The 19,048-nt window shown below is 36.9% G+C and overlaps 1 protein-coding gene across 1 annotated transcript in view; it reads left to right on the forward strand.

The window, feature by feature from the left end:
• KCTD8 (potassium channel tetramerization domain containing 8) overlaps window positions 1-18,764 on the forward strand; it is a 102,806-nt gene extending 84,042 nt beyond the window's left edge. The window contains exon 2 of the mRNA XM_052780154.1: window positions 17,473-18,764. Within this exon, the coding sequence (XP_052636114.1) occupies window positions 17,473-17,933 (461 nt within the window). The 3' untranslated portion in view covers window positions 17,934-18,764. The remainder of the gene's footprint in view (window positions 1-17,472) is intronic.
• Window positions 18,765-19,048: the final 284 nt, after the last annotated feature.

Below are 19,048 nucleotides of genomic sequence, written 5' to 3' on the forward strand. Positions count from 1 at the left end.
ACCCCAAAATAAATTTGGAATTTATTTTGTAAAAGAAATCAGTGGGATTTATTCTAGTATATTATTGGTATCCAGTTGTCATATAATATTTTCAGCAGTAGATCTTGAAGCGTTTTACAGAAGGGACGACACATTTTACAGATGGAGAAACTCAGACACTGAGACAGAAGCACCCTGGCTTTCATATTGACATTGAAAAGCACAAAAAGATTACATTTTCAGACACAGAAACAATTTGCTCAGGGTAACTGCCTTGTTGTATTTGAAAGCTCAATGTGCAGCTGAATAGGAAAGATGTACTATCATTGGTAAAGCTTGCTTAAATGAAGCTAGCATATAGGGGAATCAAAATAGTAATAGTAGGAGAAACAAGTATGTAGGAAAAAAAAATTTCACTATAAGAAGCCTGGGACCAATGAATGTAACAAGAGAGGCGTATTTTGATCCTGGGTTCCTTTTGAGGGAATACAAAAAGTGAGAAGAAAAGCTGCACATTGCCCTTTCCCTGGTTAACAACTGTACAGTTTGCACTTGGAAAGCTGAGTCACTAAAGTTACATCATTGGCCCCTGACAGTCCTTATGCATATATACTGGTCTTTTTTGTCAGCCCTGGATGGTGACAGGAAAGAAGCACCATCTCGGCTGTCATCAGAAGCAGGTTTCAGTTTGGATTGCTGTTGGAAACTTCCAAATGCAGAACTGCAACTGTTACTGCAAACCCATGTCGACATCTGTAAGACAACAAATGAGTCTTGTATTCTGAAAGAGTAAATATTCCCAAGCCTTATGGCTATTAGAAGAAAGATGTGTTTCCATATCAACTGCCATTTATCTTTTTCTTAATTTTCACTTTTTATGCATTTTAGTGTTTTGTACAGCTAAGATATGATAGCTTTTACATGAATGCAATGAAAATGCCAGTTAATACAAAATAAGATTATATTCATTATAGATGATTCACTTCTTACTAAAAAACATCAAATGCTGCTTTTCTAACCCAGTGACTTTTTTTTTTTTTTTGGTGATAATATTCCAAAGTAATTATTCCATCTGCTGGTCTGTTGAGCCAGTCAAAGGTGGGAAAAGAAAATGAGAGAACATAAATTAGTTTAGCTTTAATGAAACTCTAGTAAAACAATTATTGACTGTGCCTTTGGTCAAACTGAGGTAGAACTGTTAGTGATAATCAGAATGAGGTAATTATTTTCTGTGTAATGTTTTTACTATAAGGTAGGTTACTATGATAAAATGAAAATTGCACCAGTTTGTTTGGCAATTGAAATTTGATGTAAAAATTTTCAATAGTACTGTCTGCTCAGTCTCCCAAGATAATTTTTAATGTATTTTTCCTTCCTGCTCTCATTCATTTTGTTGCTGTGCAAAGCTACAAAAGCCACTCAGCTCGTAATTGAAACATTCTTCAGAAAATTTACTGGAATGTAGGATTATTGTGAAATGTGTAAATAAATGTGTATTTCTCCTCTGTAATTCTCATACTTTTTCTTGTAGGGCTTTTTTTGTTGTTTTCTTTGCCTCCATTAGGCATATCTAAATTAGATATTGACTAATAGCATCTATATTTCATTACTGCTGAGACATGTTTTGTGAATGTCTCAAGATTTGGTATATTTTATTAAAAAAAAAATTCTAAGAATAATGTAAGAAGTGAAATTTTCACTAAAGAATGCGGTCACCCTTTTTAGATAGCCTTCTGTACTCATTTGGTATTCAATTTGCAGGACGGTAGAAAATCAGTCCGTGTTTTATTATTTAACATTTTTATTATTTAGAAACTTTGCAAATGTAGTTAATATTTCAAGAAAGAATGAGTTTAAACAAACACATTTCAGTCTGAGCTGGGCATAATTTATTCATTGCAAACTGTAGTAAGTGATTAAAGATCTCAGTTATGCATATTGATTGTGTTTCCTGATAAATATCTAAAACATTTGGAATAAGAGGAGGATGAAGTCTTCTTACTCTTTCTAATGCTGGTTTCACCTGGGCTAGTAATCAGAGTCTTTGTTGTTTGGTCAGGGATGGAAATGTCACATGTAAATGCAACTATTGGATGCAACTAGCAGTGACCTTACAGAAAATATTTCTGTAAGGGATGAGGGATTTAAGGAATAAATAAATATTGCAGGCAAGATGTCTCCACTAACAAATTACACATCATGTTGAACACATAAGCAAATTTGAATCAGAAGGGTATATTGTTTCTGTAGGACCAGTTTTACAAGCCTAAAGTTGCTCAAAAGAGGTCTGGTGCTGTTTATCCCTTGAGTTCTGCTGCAAGAAGATGGGAGGAGTTCATTGGGAAGAACTAGGGTGAGGCAAGAAAGTGTTGTAGGAATTCTTGAGGAAAGCATGGAGCAGTCAACCAGGACCTGCTCCATAGACCTGTGTAGCTGCTTAACCAAGGACAGAGGAAAGTATTCTGGCAAATGATATTTTCAGTTATTTCCAAATCAAATTCAGATACACTGAAGAAGCAGGGTCTTGTGTTTGGATGGAAATTGCTTCTGGGCCCTTTTGTTTATAATAAAAGCAATGTGGATTTTAAGCCTTAAATGGGCTTACTTAGAAATAGGAAGAATTAAATTATATTTCTAAGAAGGGTCTTTGTTTTCCACCTCTTCCATCCAGACCTTAAGTACCTAGCTGTGGAAAATACTGCTTTATCTGCTTTCAGAGCATCTGCTTTGTGGTGTTAAAAACCCTCATTTTTGTAGTTTATTGCTTTGACCCTTGTTTCTCAGTCCCTGCATTAAATCTCTCATTTTTATTTCAGATGTGGGTTGCTTGTCCTCACACTTAAGGCCTTTGGTTGCGTATCCTCACCTAGCCCCTATCATTTGCTGTTGCAATGGTAACTCTTAGCCCCAACCAGACCATGGTGACTTTCTCTATTGCTCACATTCATGTCACCTCTGATGCTGCTTCTTACTTGAGGGAGAAGATGCCCCTAACATCTGCAAAGCTATTGTGTTATTATCCTTCAAAATCCTCCTTAAAACTCTCTGGTTTTGTGCTGCTCGTATAAATTTTGACAAAAGGTTAGACAGCTGGAGGTCTGAGACAACCAGCCTATCGTGCTGACCAATACTGCATTTTTTTGGTATTTTCCCATCTGTCTGTCTCTTCCCATCTGTTGTTTCTTGTCTTGTTCTTAGACTTTAACCTGTTCAGGGCAAAGGTCGTTTATTAATTCATGATCATGCAGCCCAACTACATTATGCACAATGTAGCCTATTACTAGAACATATAGTCTGCAAGGGAAATAAAATTAATATTAATAACAACAACCACCTCAGTAATAGCAGTAAATCCTTTTGAGACTCCTTTTTATTACTTTTATAGGATTAAGTAATGAGGAAACATTTAGGTTAGTTCAAGATACATAACATCACTTTTATCTGCAAGTAATATCTTGAAGAAGTGTCTGAAGAAATTTTGCAATATTTCAAATATTTGTGTTAGACATCCCTGTATGTTTTGAATTTCTAAGTGTGACCAGTGTAGTCCTGTTCCTTAAATGCTGTTGGTTCTGTCTTGTGAAAAATGTAGTTTGTTCTGCAAATACTCAGGATTTCTGTTAAGAACTTCACCTTGTTTTTACTATACTGTAGCTATAATCTGTGTGGTTGCACTGTTTCCCAAGAAGAATTCATTTAATGAATTCAACCTTCAGTTTTTTTATCTCTTTGTGGGTTTATGTCTGTCCTGGTCTCAGCTGGGATAGAGTTAATTGTCTTCCTAGGACAATGTCGTATAGTCATAATATTTTGTTTGTATGGATATATAATATTTTTACATGCAAATGATTTGCAAACTATTTTGCTTTTTGCAGAGGACAAGATGTTGTGTACAGAGTGAATTCATTATCCTTTACATATTCAATAATTTTTATTTTACTTAAATATATACCATATAAATAAGATTGGTTTGCTGCGTACGTTTTCATATTTTCTGTAGCTATTTACTTGGAGTGAATGCTTTGTATGTTCCATAAGGCTGATCTAGGAATTTGGATCTAAAGATAGTGCCTTATTATCGGCGTGTGTTTACATAGTCTAGGATGCAATGACCCATTAATTTCATATTGTTTTACTTTGGTTTTCATGTACCACACCTTAATGATAAAACAGATGAATGGCACTGCTAGAGTTGAAATGTTAGTCTGAAATGTTCTTCTTGCTATGTACACAGAAGTGAGAAAGACCTCATTGATGACCATCACTGTTACTTAGGGAAAGCTTTCAGCAAACCTTTCTAGTCTTTTCACAGAATTCTTGCAGTTTGAGACATTTCTATTATCCCTGGGACCAGCGAGGAAAGGCATAAAACTATACAAATACAATCTGAGTATATTCTGAATTGCTTCCCTCTTAGTGCTTGAACCGTTAGGATAATTCACTGTGGACTCTTACCCAGTTCATATAATTCACTGCTAGTTCTCAGTAATCAAAAGTAAAATGCAGACTTGATCCAAGTGTGCATTTCCAATTGTTTTGCACTTGCTTATTGCCTAAAGTGCTATCATAAGTATCTTGTAAGCCTGCCAAGATTGCTGGTATCTGAAATATTTCTTTAATGTGAGACTTTTTCTAATGCCAAAGCCAGTGCATGTTTTTTTGACAACTTTCTGCTAGCATGTTTTATACACATTCTGTAAATTCACATTAATATTAATTTATTTTGCATGCCAGTCAGAAAGAAACCTGTAAAACTGAGAGCTGGAAGGAAGAAATGATTACACTTTTTATCTAAAGGGATTGACAAAGTAATTGACAAAGCAAAGTAATGCGAAATTATACTAGACAAACAGAAATAAAACTATCAAGGAAAAATTTTGGTTTAGTATCTGAAATTGAATGGAGAAGCAAGCCACAACGGTGATGGTTGATTTTGTCTCTTTTTTATTGTTTGGGTTTTTTTCCTGTTGCCCATACTGTTAGAACAAAGTAACCAAGACAGTCACTGACAGGCCCCAAGGAGGAGAGTTGTTACCAATGAGTTGCGAATGAACTTTTCTTAAAAGAAAGTATCAAAACAAAGATTCCTGAAATTGCTGTGTTAATTACTGTCCCTCTGCTTTAACTTATGTTGGAAATTCTAAGAGAGAAGCAGTGATTTTGGTCCCACTGAAATATGTTTCTGACTGGTAGACCTTATTTGAGATCGCATTTTTTACATTCCATGTATACTTTTATTGAAAGTAAACTAAATTTGATGAGGACATTACTAAGTCAATATATTTAATGTGTGTGTCACAAGAAGGCAAGTAATTGCTTCATGTATGTTTCAAATTGTCATAAGCCATCACTGAGAAGTGCAGTGCCTTCCCTTGAATATTGTTTCCCATCCCCCTGATGCCTTTTGTTCTGGCACAAGCATTTATGTGGCCACATAGGGAGCCACATCTGACAGCTGAGAAGTTACAACTAATTCAGGAAAGATGAAATGTGAGTGGTTCAAAAAACAGCATTGCTTATCTGGGTGGAAAGAGATTCAGCTTCACATTGCCTAAAACTCTGATTAGGGCTTTGCCAAACACAGACCCGGTGCCTAAAAGACTATTTCGCACTTGAGCAGATGCCCAAGCAATATTAATATTTACAAAGCAGAAGGCAGCAGCCAGCAATGTGGTTGACAACAGACTGAAATTCCTGATGGACTTACAAATAAATATGTCCTTAGAAGAAAGGGGAAGGAAGCGAGAAAGGGGAATGATAATATCTGGCAACCTCAGGGGGACCCCCAAGGATCAGGGGGCTATATCAGGGATAAACAGTATCCTTCCCCAGCCCAACAGCTGTTTTCTCTGAATGTGGTCTGAGGACACTGAATAGGGAATAGAACTGAACCTCTAAACCCACAGGTTAAGCAGACATTTATAGTTTGTCCTATGAATCCTGGGAGGGAGATGCATCTGGGATGTGTTTCTGCAATGCAAAGATGGAGTGATTGTCTTCTTTTTTTGTCACTTCTGCCCTTATAGAGCTTTTGCAAATGTGTTGTTGGCTTTTAATTTTTTTTTTCCTCTTGTAACTTAAGCCTGTGTTAGAGGTGATTTCAAGAAAATGGTTAAGAAAGAACAATTTAAAGACATTTACATCTTTGACACCGAGATTCTCTAGTAGCGTCCAGTATCCTGGTGGTGAAAGAATAAGAAAGTACATTCACTTTTACCTACAAGGGCTAGAGTAGCAGCTGGAAGACTGGGGTCTGTGTCAAGGAATTCTCTTCCAGTGATCCGCATTAACAAAGTAAACTTTCTGCCAGCACCAGTGAGGTGAAAGAAGCACTGAAGTCTTGAGGGAGTTTATAAAAGCAACATGATCAAATGTCCTGCTTTTGATCATTCCCCTGACTCCTTTTTGTGGTAAATTGAGAATATCACTCTAGATAAGTCTTATTAACTTTCAGACACCAAATTTATAATATGAAGATAATTTGGTGGAGTTTAATATCAGTTAACTATTTCTTTAAGGGAAAATATTGCATCTAATAAGCAACTAATAAGCATTTTTCATGGACAGAACAAAAGATTTTAGCTCTTAACTGATAGCCACTGAAAAATGACCAGTCAAAAAAAGGCAAATGGTATTAGCACACAGAGCTGAGCATGAACCTAGTTTACAGTTTGGAAATGAATGACAAGCACATCTACCAGATGCTGCCGAGATGTTACTGAAATACAAGCAATCGCGACTATTCACTGTAGCAAATGAAGTTATGGAAGAGGCATGCTTTTTATAAAAGTTGTTCTCATTTGTCATGTATACTAATGCATTCATTTCTGAGATTTCTTTCAAGCATTGAAATTATTTTAAGTACTTACATTTTCAGATGTAGGGAAAAGTATCTCTACGGGTGGAGAGAGAACAAATCAACCATTCTACATGTAAAATACATTTGTGTCAAATTGTTTTCGTTCTAAAATAACCAAAACCCTCCAATCTGAAGATCAAGCTCAGTCTTACTGCTACTAGTATAATATTTGTATTTTATTGCTATTACTCTGCTGTTAGTGGAAATTAATATAGCATATGGCCACCACTGAAAAATATGTTGACGTGTCCAGATATTGCTTCAGGAAGAAAATTCTATGCTGCTTCAGTGAGTCCCATTTCTCCAAATAACTTACTTACTTACTTACAAAATGTGAAGCATCTGGTTGAATCTGGAAGTTTGTGTTGTCTGCTAGGAACTTGTCAGATAACTTTACAATATTCTTTCAGCTGGGATAGACTTTTGAAATTTTACTTCTGGGATTTTGCAGAAGACCTTGCAATCTTTTTGCTAAACAGTGGTCTCTTCAAGGGTAATCATCAGGAGGGTTGACATCTTTGGCTGCAAAGTATTGACCTAGTGATATAGTCCTGAAATGGATAAAATCTGTCATGCATCATACAGAGTGGGTGGATATTGACAGTATTGGTGGTTTCCTGACTTTCAGTCTTTTGATGTTGATTCAGCTTGTATCTTATCTATTCCAAACATTTCATCTTCTTCTTGTATCTCCAGCAGTGCATTAATGCAGTAGCCATCTCTAACTCCACAAAATAAAAATATCATCTTCAATATTTGACTCTGTTTGTAATTGGATATGAAAATTACTGATCTTTCCTGTTATCTTTAGCTTACCTGCCAAGAAAAGACACTTCTCAGAATGACTTCAAAATTTTCAGATTAATATATTTAATAAAACACTGTGGACTCTTCATTGGTTTTACTGGAATGCAACACATTGTCTATGTCAGTATTTCACTGGCTCTCTCATATTTAGGTACTGTTTTGCGTACCATGAAACCCAGTTGGAAAAGTAACAAATGAAAGGAATGTGGTTTTGTTATTTGTTCAAAACAAGATTAGGGTGAAATATCTAATGAATATTTAATATCTAATGAAGTTTGGCCCAGGACTATTTATTGTGTATCTTCTGTCATTCCAAGTAATAAAAATAGTTCCCTCTATATATATTAATTAGTCTTTTTTTTTTGCCAGTAATGTTAATATTTAGAGTACAGCTTGATTGGAAATAAGCAAAGAAATTTTCTCTATTGATTTATTTAACTTATTCTACCATACCCTTTCTAGAAGTTAGTTTAATATCAGGTGGTAGTAAATGTGACAGAAAAATATTTTTATGTTGTTGTGTTCTTTTTTTTCCTTTTGAGACAAAGCACTTATCACTTACAGGCATGTGGTCCTAATCTGAAAGATGAATTGGTTCATTCACTTCAAGTACCACATAACCATTCACACACCATCGAGCTTAACACTATTAAAGGGTAATTTCCCCTGTGGGAGCTATGCCCAATACAGCCGCAATCTCTACACAGTGTCTTTTTATCTTTCCATGGCAGGTAAGGAGATTTAAATAAAAGGCTTCATCAAGAGTGCAATCACAGACATATTCTTCCTATTGAAATATCCATGAAACAGCAAATAAACGCTTCTAAAAATCTTAATGCTCCTAAACATTACCAAGAAGACTTCAGTGTACAGTTCCCACATTGAAATTTTGTGTTGGAATCAAAGCATATGAGATGCCTCATGGGCTTGGCAGTAGAGGACAGGAAATATTATCGGAAAATTTGCATTTCCTGTTAAATTCTGAATGTAGTAAAATGTTTCAGAATAATCAAGGATTATTTTGCCTTCATCTCTCATAATCGCCATGATTTTTTTTTTAAATTTCTCTTCGTTTCTTTAGTTTGTCTACAATGACTCATTGAACATCCTATTATTATAAGTTCCATATTCTAGCAAAGATGATAATTAAATCTACAGTGAGGTTTTCTTTAGAACATAGTGTTTTCACATGTTCTTGCTCAAATATTTGGGGGCTAAAGTATTATCTGCAACAATTTTGCTTGGTTTCACCTGAAGATGAGTTTTCCAGGGATGCCAATAAAAATATGCTTTCTGAGTAAAGTACTGAAAAGTTATAGAAATCATTCTAACTTCCTTTTTTTTTTCTGTAAGAAGAGACAGTATTTTTTCACCCTTTCTGCTTTCACCATTAAATTGCTTTCCTTCTAAGATCTTTTTTTTTTTGGACTCACACTAGAATGAACAGGCTTTATTTTTTAATTAATGTTTTGTAACTTAAGGTCACAGAGTGTGTTGTCTTTGACTTGAATGGGGTCAACATTTGAGTCTAAAACTTTTTTTAAATTAATGCAGTTTTGGACCCAGACTCACAGCTCAGAATCAGCTTGTTAGTGAAGCCAAACCAATTTACATGCCCTTTAGATACGAATTTGAAGCTTTGCCAGAACATAGGGCATATTTACAAAACTGTTTTGATAAAATGTGAGTAACCTAAGTGCTATTCTTCATGTCAGGAAAGCCCTGCTGAGATTTGCAAGACCTCTCTGTGGCAGTCTCATCTGCAAGCCGACTTGCTTGGCTTTCTTAAATCACATAAAATTCAGGTTCTGCTCAAAGTACTGAAGTTGATATGTCAACAGTGCTGGCCTTTTACCCAAGAGTTCAGGGCTTAGCACATTAATAAATCAAAGCCTCCCAGAAACTAATTCTCTCTTGTGCCTGAGGGAAGTTAACTCATTTCTTCCAAATGAGTATGGTACCCTGAAGTAATCAAAGGCAAAATGAACATTCTCTTCATTTTACTGAAGCTATTCTACTTTGCATTGACTAAAGCCAAGCCTCAGCTGGGTCAAAGAACAGGAAAGTGTGAGCATTTGGCTATCCATAGCAATTCGTCACCCATCTGAAAGGAGGAAGAAAATAGGTTATGCTGAGTTTCAATCCTCCTTTCTGAAAAATACTTCACTGTTATATACTAAGCATTCTTTGGATCAGGTCTTTAATCCAAAAGTGGTTTGAAATTTTTACCAGATGAGACCCAAATTGGAAACTGAATATATATTTTTTTTTTACTTGAAGGGGTTTGAAACCACACAGCATAACAACTCCCACACAAAGTTTCGTTCCACTGAAATCTCTACACTGAACTCTTCAATTTTTCCCATAAGTGCAAGCTGTCAAGAGCAGAGCTTGTCAAGAGCACTTAGATATGTCTCACTATATATATATGTAGTTATCAGTATTGTTTGCTTGGGATGTTCATGATGGATAAAATTCATCCAAAGGCAGAGGAACAGCTAAGGACTGCGTGCCACTTAATTCCTGTGTAGGCCTGCATATTAGCCTTAAAATAGAAATTAAGTGGGGCATGGCCTTCCCTCCTCCCACCCCCAAACAGGACTAAGTTAGATGTAAATTGCAATAGCTAAAATAAGTAGAAAATTTTCCTTGACAAACTGTATGGAGTTAAAAAAAAAAACCACATAAAGTCTCACTGCTAAATCCAAGCAGTGGATTTAGCTTGATTTTGTAGTGCATTAAAGAGAACAGAGTGCAGTGGTCAGGAAGTCCCTTGTAAATTTGCCTGCCATAAAGCTAGTTTTAACCTACAGCTCTAGCAGTAAGAGGCAAGCTGAATCCCTTGCTGGTCTCAGGGAGTGAATTGCTGTGTTGAGCTGGGCTCTCAGAACAGGATTTTCTTCTAAAACTGGAAATATCATTAATATGCCACAGAAAATGTCAGGGGTTTAGAGCTATCCTTTTATAGCTCTTAAAAATAATCTTTTTTAAAAATAAAATCAAAGTGAAATTAGACATAAAAGATAATCATTTACCATTGAAGTGTGATATTAAGTACTCAAAAGTCTGGTAATGAAAATGTTCCCACAGTAGCCATAACCTGTCATCAGATTTCACAGGTGATTTCTCTCTAAGCATTCAGTTTAGTGTAATACTTTGAATGTTGGTGAAAGGTAATAAAAAACCCTAGATATGCAAGATGGTAAGTCCATCATAATGTGAGATTTGATGAGTATTTTTTCTATGATTGTATATTAATTGCAGTTAATTTTACTTAGATTCTTAAAATTAAATCATAAAACACAATAGGATTCATCTTATATTCACTCTGAATATAATGTAATTTTGAGATAGTAGGTAGAGGGAAAGTTCATTCAGGGGTTTAACATAGCTGTGTACCAGACTGAAGGTCCTGTGTAGCCTATAAAAATAAGGACTTTTCCCTATGCAAAACAATGTGAAAAAAAAATTGCATTTCATGCAAAATCATGTGCAAATCACATACTGCCAATGTTCTCAAGTGTGCAAAAATTATGAATCAACTGCGAATAGTATTGTTGGATTAGATATAATTTCTTCTACAGATACAAATAAAAATAACTTTTGTTCTCTTTGCTATTGTGTTTCTGAGCCATCCAATATAATTAGTCAGTTTAAAAACTTGTTGCCCTCCTGTTTTCATTTTTTATGAAATCAGTTAAAAACATGGAATTTTTTTACTGCATCAGTATTTTTTTACATCCTATTTTTATTAACAATTTTGCTGCAATGTTTTTAAGATTCATTCTCAATAAATATAAAGTATTGGTTAAAAATATTTTGCTTATGCAGGAGTTAGTTCCATTTATAGCTATACTAGTTCAAAGGAACCCTTAATTGGATTATTTGATTAATTCAATATACTATATCTAGTAGAACTGGTTTTTTTTTAAAAAAAGTACTTTTGAAGAAACAGAAAATTATGAAGATAAAATATCACCCAGAACTTTGTTTTCACTAGAATTACATCATAGAAAAACTCAAGAATTTGGGTTTGTTGGTTTAGGGTTTTTTTAAATTGGATTAGTTTTTTATTTAAATCAACAAACAGGCTTAATTTTGTAGCGCTGGCAAGGGGATTGATAAAACTCAGATAATTTCATTTTTTTAATGTATATTTTCTGGAACAACAGTAAAAGATAGCATCTCTTTAACAGATTCCATTCTTCTTGATTGAGGTACTGCATATTGAACACATTTAAAGTGTTGGTTATGTATTGTTTCCAAATGGCTATTTTTATATCAGTATCAACTCGTCTACATGTCTTACATCCAGCTATAACTGTTGTACTCCAGAGCTAAGGTTTTCCGTTCTTCATGTCAATACAGTACTTATTAAAATAACTAACCACAGCAATCTATGCATATGTTCACAACTTCTTTTACATTCCACAGTAAAAATAAACTGATTTACGAACAAACAAATTATCTTTGAGACACTGTAGGAATAAAGTAGCTGAGTGAGGAAGAAGTTAATGCGTGCATCTACCACTGCACATACAATAAACTGGGCATTTGACCTACAGAGAGAGAGAGGAGCATCACAGAATCATAGAATCATTGAGTAGTTTGGGTTGGAAGGGACCTTTAAAGGTCATCTAGTCCAACCCCCCTGCAATAAGCAGGGACATCTTCAACTAGATCAGGTTGCTCAGAGCCCCAGCCAACCTGACCTTGAATGTTTCCAGCAATGGGGCATCTACCATCTCTCTGGGCAGCCTGTTCCAGTGTTTCACCACCCTCATTGTAAAAAATTTCTTCCTTATATCTAGTCTAAATCTACCCTCTTTTAGTTTAAAACCATTACCCCTTGTCCTATCACAGCAGACCCTACTAAAAAGTTTGTCCCCATCTTTCTTATAAGCCCTCTTTAAGTGCTGAAAGGCTGCAATAACATCTCCCCAGAGCCTTCTCTTCTCCAGACTGAACAACCCCAACTGTCTCAGCCTGTCCTTATAGGAGAGGTGTGATCATTTTTGTGGCCCTCCTCTGGACCAGCTCCAACAGGTCCTTGTCTTTCTTGTGCTGAGGACCCCAGAGCTGGACGCAGTACTCCAGGTGGGGTCTCACCAGAGCAGAGCAGAGGGACAGAATCACCTCCCTCAAACTGCTGGCCATGCTTCTCTTGATGCAGCCCAGGATACGGTTGACTTTCTGGGCTGCGAGCACACATTGGCAGCTCATGCCCAGTTTTTCATCCGCCAGTACACCTAAGTCCTTCTCTGCAGGGCTGCTCTCAATCTCTTCATCCCCCAGCCTGTACTGATACGAGGGGTTGCCCCAACCCATGTGCAGGACCTTGCACTTGGCCTTGTGCATGAGGTTCACATGGGCCCACTTCTTGAGCTTGTCCAGGTCCCTCTGGATGGCATCCCATCCCTCAGACACGTCAACTGCACCACGCAGCTTGGTGTCATCTGCGAACTTGCTGAGGGTGCACTCAATCCCACTGTCCATGTCATTGATGAAGGTATTGAACAGTACTGGTCCCAGTACTGACCCCTGAGGGGACACCACTTATCACCGATGTCCACCTGGACATTGTGCTGTTGACCATTACCCTCTGGATGCAACCATCCAACCAATTCCTCATCCACCGAACAGTCCATCTATCAAATCCATCTCTCTCCAATTGAGAGAGAAGTATGTTGTGGGGGACTGTGTCAAATCCCTTACAGAAATCCAGATAGATGACATCCGTAGCGCTTCCTTTGTCTACAGAGGTGGTAACTCCATCCTAGAATGCCACTAGGTTGGTCAGGCAGGACTTACCCCTGGTGAAGCCAGTTTATGGAGCAGTTGGGTGAACTGGATTTGAATATGATTTCCTCTATTTTAAGCCCGTTGTATTAATATTTAAGAAAATAAGTGTACACAAAAACTGAAATACAGATAAGCAGAATATAATTATTTTATGCTTTTAAAGTTTCCAGTGTGGTATTTTTCTCTGTTGCAGGAGAGACAGAGCTAAAGAAATCATCAAATAGCTATTCAGACTGCACTTTATGAATATCCACAAGCAATTTAGACCTATCTAAGGTTTATTTGACTTCCAGAAGTATGTGGTTAAAGTTTTCAACAAATAGTTATTGGCCAGTGGATGGTTTGCTGTTGTATTTGTCATGTTCTGTTCCTGACTGGAGCTCTGTTCCTCAGTTACTGTTTGACAGGGAATTCAGAGAGGACTTCTTCTGGTTTCTGTTTTGATTTTGTAACTGCTAGAAGCAGATTTTCACTGCAGAGAATTAGGTTTATAAGTTTCTAGTTCATTTTCCATGAATATTTTGTAGTAATTGCTTGAAAGCAATTCTTCTATCAGTTAGTTCTGCCAGGAAATGTTGGCTAAAATGTGTGCAGAGCAACATAGATGAGGAATAAATACAGTCAAAGTAAATGTAATATGCCTTCCTGATTAGAGAAATGTGTTTGAGATACTCTGTCAAGTGTACTAGACTTGGGAGTCTAGTAGCCACTGTAACAGAGGTGGTGAGTAAAGCCCAGGTAAAGGGCAAGCTCATTTTCTAAGAGAGGCAGAGCCATTTAAGAGCAGTAAAGGAAAAAGAAGTGGGAAGTTCAGTGTCTACTTGAACTGCCTGGAGGAGAAGTGTTACCTGGGAGGTGTTCAGAGAACTGGGCAGTAGACAGGGCAACTGGACATAGCTGGGTAGAGAAGAATGAGCTGGAGAGGACCAGGATGCAGTGACTCACTTCCAGCTTCTCTAAGTTGGAGAACCAGCAGCAGGTGGGAGATCCTAGAAAGGGCAGGAGCAGGAGGGACAGGTTGAAGTTTTTTAGTGTTACATGTGGACTTGGCAGTGTTAGGTTAACAGTTAGACTTGATGATCTTAAAGGTCTTTCCCAACCTAAATGATTCTATGTGCATGGTGGAGCAAATATACTTTTTCTGAGTTTTTAAGATCTATTCTGCACTCCTGGAAAGTAAGCAGTTTGAGGCAGACTGAGCTATTTTAAGGTCTTTGGTGTTATTCTGGAAGGGCTGAGAATGTACAGTGGAAACAGCATCCCATCACACAATCCCAGCCACAAATGAGTGTGCCAGCATACAGGGCAATAAGGAGATGTTTTCCAAATTAGAGATGTAGCTAAATTTATCTGATAATCCCTAATGTTGAAAATTAAACAAATCACTTTTGAGGATTCTTTCATATGTATTTATAAATTCTTTTCGGGTTCCAGCAGGTGGAAAATATTGTGAGAAAAACCTCCCCTCTAGCAGAACTGTTGCTTCTGTTAATAACACACTACTGAGAAAGAAGTGCAGGAGCATATAAAGAATTCTTTGTGAGGGAGGATTTGTTAATTTTTAAAAGGAGAGGTGTGGGAGAAACCTGTGTTTGAAGTCATTGTGAATTTAGGCAATTCAGTGAAGCATACAGGGCTCAGTGCTGTAAGGTACTGAACCTCAGGGCTGTGATCCAAAAAAGCATTTAAATACCTGCCTATTGTCAGGCTCCTGAATAATCTTGTAGCAGGAAATGGAATTTGTTATATTCTTGAAGGTGTATTTCAGTGCTTTTATGTAATAGATCCTTAGTATGTTGCCAGTTTGAGCCCTTGAGAAGCAAGGAGTACCAATAAAGAAGTAAGTATAAAAATAGACCAGCTAGAAATAATATCTTGATTTATGAAGTTACAGCAAAAAAAAATGGGCAGGAAAGACAGAGTTGAAGACTACAGGGTGTTGCTAACAGAAAACTGTAGTTTCTTAGTCATAGAGTGTGTTGTTAGATTTGAAGGAGCTAAGATTTTAAACTAGATTAGATATTGATGTTAATCATGTTATTGAAAATCAGAGTAACAATACTGAAATCACTATCTGATTAACTACTCAGTTTTATAATCACATGCTGCAAAACCAGAGTAATTCCATAATGCCAGCTGACTCTCGATTTAGCATATTCATATAACGGTTTGAGGTATATGAAATGAAATGCCAGATACAACAATAGAAGGCAGGCATGTAAATCTATTTAAGAAGGTGAACTTATTTCTGGAAGAGAAAGAGGAGGAAAATCACTGCAATCATATGCTAAATATTTCGGTTGAATATAATGAAGCAGAAAATACTTTGTGTTTTTCACTCTGAATAATGTAAGTACAAGCCCTGATGGATTATTGTCTCTCCTCTTTGGATCTTGGTTATTCATGGGTTTCTCTAGACAGACTACAGAAATGTGACATAGCATCCTGGGATGCTGGCTAAAACAAGAGAAAAGCAGGTTGTTGAATGCTGTTGTTGTTAGATTACTATTTATTTGCTTCTGTGTTTTGCTTTGTTTTGTTTTCCCCTGTGTCTCTCATAAAATACTGCAGTCTTCTTAGATTCCTTTGAATCACAGAACTGCAGTCAGAAAGACACTAGAGTGTTCATATTGCTCCTGCATTCTTTGTAATTGTAATTATATTTCTAATTTGTAATACTGAAAAACAGAATACTAAGTGACTCAAAAATCTTCTTGCAGCTCTGTCCCAGTAACTCAAGGTTGAGCTGTCATACCCTGAGTTTTGGTACTGGCAAAGGCAGTTAACTGATGCTGGTGGTGTTTGGGTAAACTGTAAGGATAATCTAGTTTTTGTAAGATATTTAGATACCTAAACTATTTGGACACTTTCAGGGTTTGCAGCAGATGCACAACTGCTACTGAAGCCCCAGTCTACATTTTCACTTAGATGTTTCAACATCTTTGAAATTTTTCTCTTTGGTCTGATCCAGCGCCTCTTGAACTGTGTAGATATTTCTGTGGGCTTTAGATAGTGTCTAAATTAAGATCATGATGTTTATATGATGTCAGCATAGCATCATTTCACTTCACAGCTGGAGTTTTGAAATAAGGCTTCAGAAATTAAAATGCTTGCACAGATTTAGCGGCTACCACTTAATTTTCACATTCATATTCTGCTTAAGACTTCAAAGCAAAAGTGATATCTGGAGAGACTAACAGCCTAGATCTAATTTTTAGGCATGTGAAGTGCTGAGCAGTGCCTGCTGATAGGCCATCAGACCGCTCTCCCTGCCATTGCAGAGTGCCTCTTTCCCGATAACTTCATAACCTCCTTTTCCCTGCCAGATTGTGCTGTAAGAGGTGTACAACTGAATTCTGAGCTGGCACTGAGGCAAGTCTGGGACAATAACTGACACTAAGAAGTGCAGCGAAATCACCACAGGATAAAAAAAAAGGAAAAAAAGCCTAAAGACTCTGTCAGTAGTGAGTGAGCTCTCTGTTGTTCTAGGATTAATACTCCTTTTTTTGTCCAGGGCTTCTGCAGAGTTGACCTCTGCAGAGCATAGTATCAGTAGCCTCTTCTGAAAAGGTGAGTTAAGAGCTTCCAAAAAAAAACATCGAAGCCCTTGGAATATTTTTATTTAGGCAAAGAGTTTGCAAATTGTATGGTAGTATTTTCCTAACACTACAAAATCTAATTTCTCGTAATAAACTTCTTGGGGTGTAATAGCAAGCTAGCTCATTTAAACTTGCCTGCAGGGATTTCCAGTACAGATAATCTGTGAGCACTTTGCACATTTCCTTACCTGGATTCTTAGGCAGGCAGTGAAGTTATTCTTGCTGTAAACATTTTTAGGAGTGAGAATTTTGAGGACCAGACCTTCAACTTGTGTACCAGTCTGGTATAGCTCTTTTGACTACAAGGAGCTGCCACCAATTTATGCCAGCCAAGACCCCGAGTCACGTTTTTCTAAATGGTGTCTGATCAGTTTTCTCTGTAAACCAGTGCTTGCTTAATACTTTTTCTCTCCTGACTTGTACTAGGGCCCCCCCAGCGAACCGTTTCCCCCAAACAAGACCACGAAGAAAGGAAGCACGACAAAGTCTTGGACAAGGGCAGTGAAAGTGGGACTTCCTGTAACGAGTTGTCCACCTCGAGCTGTGACAGCCACTCAGAAGCGAGCACTCCTCAAGAAAATGCCACCAGCACTCAGCCATCCACAGCCCACCAGCCAAATACTCTGACTTTGGATCGTCCGTCTAAGAAGGCCCCGGTGCAGTGGATGCCACCACCAGACAAACGCAGGAACAGTGAACTCTTTCAAACTCTCATCAGCAAGTCCAGAGAAACAAATCTTTCCAAAAAGAAGGTATGTGAGAAGCTGAGTGTTGAGGAAGAAATGAGAAAATGTATCCAAGATTTTAAAAAAATCCACATTCCAGATTATTTTCCAGAGCGCAAACGTCCCTGGCAGTCTGAACTCTTGCAGAAATATGGGTTATAGTAATCAACACTTTCATGACGTATCTCTGGGGCATTTGATGTTTATTAAGTTGCCACTAACTTACTGATGTCCTCCTCCTGGCCAACTCTGCCACCAGAGCTATTCCTGCTGCTTATTTCTTTCTGTGAACAGTGGATGTTGGATAGTACATGGTTTCTTTAAAAATATATATAAAAAGATAGAAATTTAAAAAATACAAAAGGCGTTTCATCTAAACCACCTCATAATAGCAAAGAAAAAAGTGCATGGTCAAGAAAGATGGTTTTCGAACCGTAGTCAGTTGAGCTCTATTATCATTTTGGAACTTACCGAATAAAAATCTCAATCATCAGTTAATGCCTCGTTTTATGTCACCAATAAAAATGACTCAGACTTGCTATGGATGAAGAGAAACAGGGTTTAAAATTCGATTGAACTGGTTTCAGAACTAATTCCCAATGTTCTTTCAATGTTAATGCAATAAAGCAAATACCTATTTTGCATGAGCACAATGTTACAAATAAATCACACAAGAACAAGAGGTTGTCTGTTGCTTGGAGAATTATTTGTTTGATACCAAGCCTACAAACGTAAAACGTTTAAGGGATTGAATTTACTTTGTTCTGGATCTGTGATTTTTTTGTGTGTACAGTGTTCTGTATGTAAGGATGGTGTAAATATGCCTTATACTGTTTTATTATTGCACCAACAATGTTCCTCTATTAGTGCTTGTCAGGATTATTTCTGTGAAATGCAAACTTATGGCAGATTGTGAAAACTGGTTTGGTGGTCTGAAAGTTTCTGTTATGTTAGTCACTAAAATTGGAGAAAAATAAAAGAGACTTTAATGTATTTATTAAAAGAACCGTCTGGTAGATTTTCTTGGCTATTGTTATCTCCTCTTTTAAAAAAATAGAATCAAGCAAATCATTACTTTTTGTTGAATGTTTTCATAACTACTCTGCTGACAAAAAAACCAAAACCCCAAACAAAAAACAGGTTTCAAGATGGAGTGAAAAGTATTTAGGGTAGTGGCATTTAATTGGAACCACCATACAGACTTTCCAAGAGGAAGAGAGTTACGCTAAGAAGCAGCAGGGAATGAACTAAAAAACTGAGTGGTTTTACTAACAGAG

The sequence above is a fragment of the Harpia harpyja genome, chromosome 2, assembly GCF_026419915.1.
Source record: "Harpia harpyja isolate bHarHar1 chromosome 2, bHarHar1 primary haplotype, whole genome shotgun sequence".
Classification (NCBI taxonomy): Eukaryota; Metazoa; Chordata; class Aves; order Accipitriformes; family Accipitridae; genus Harpia; species Harpia harpyja.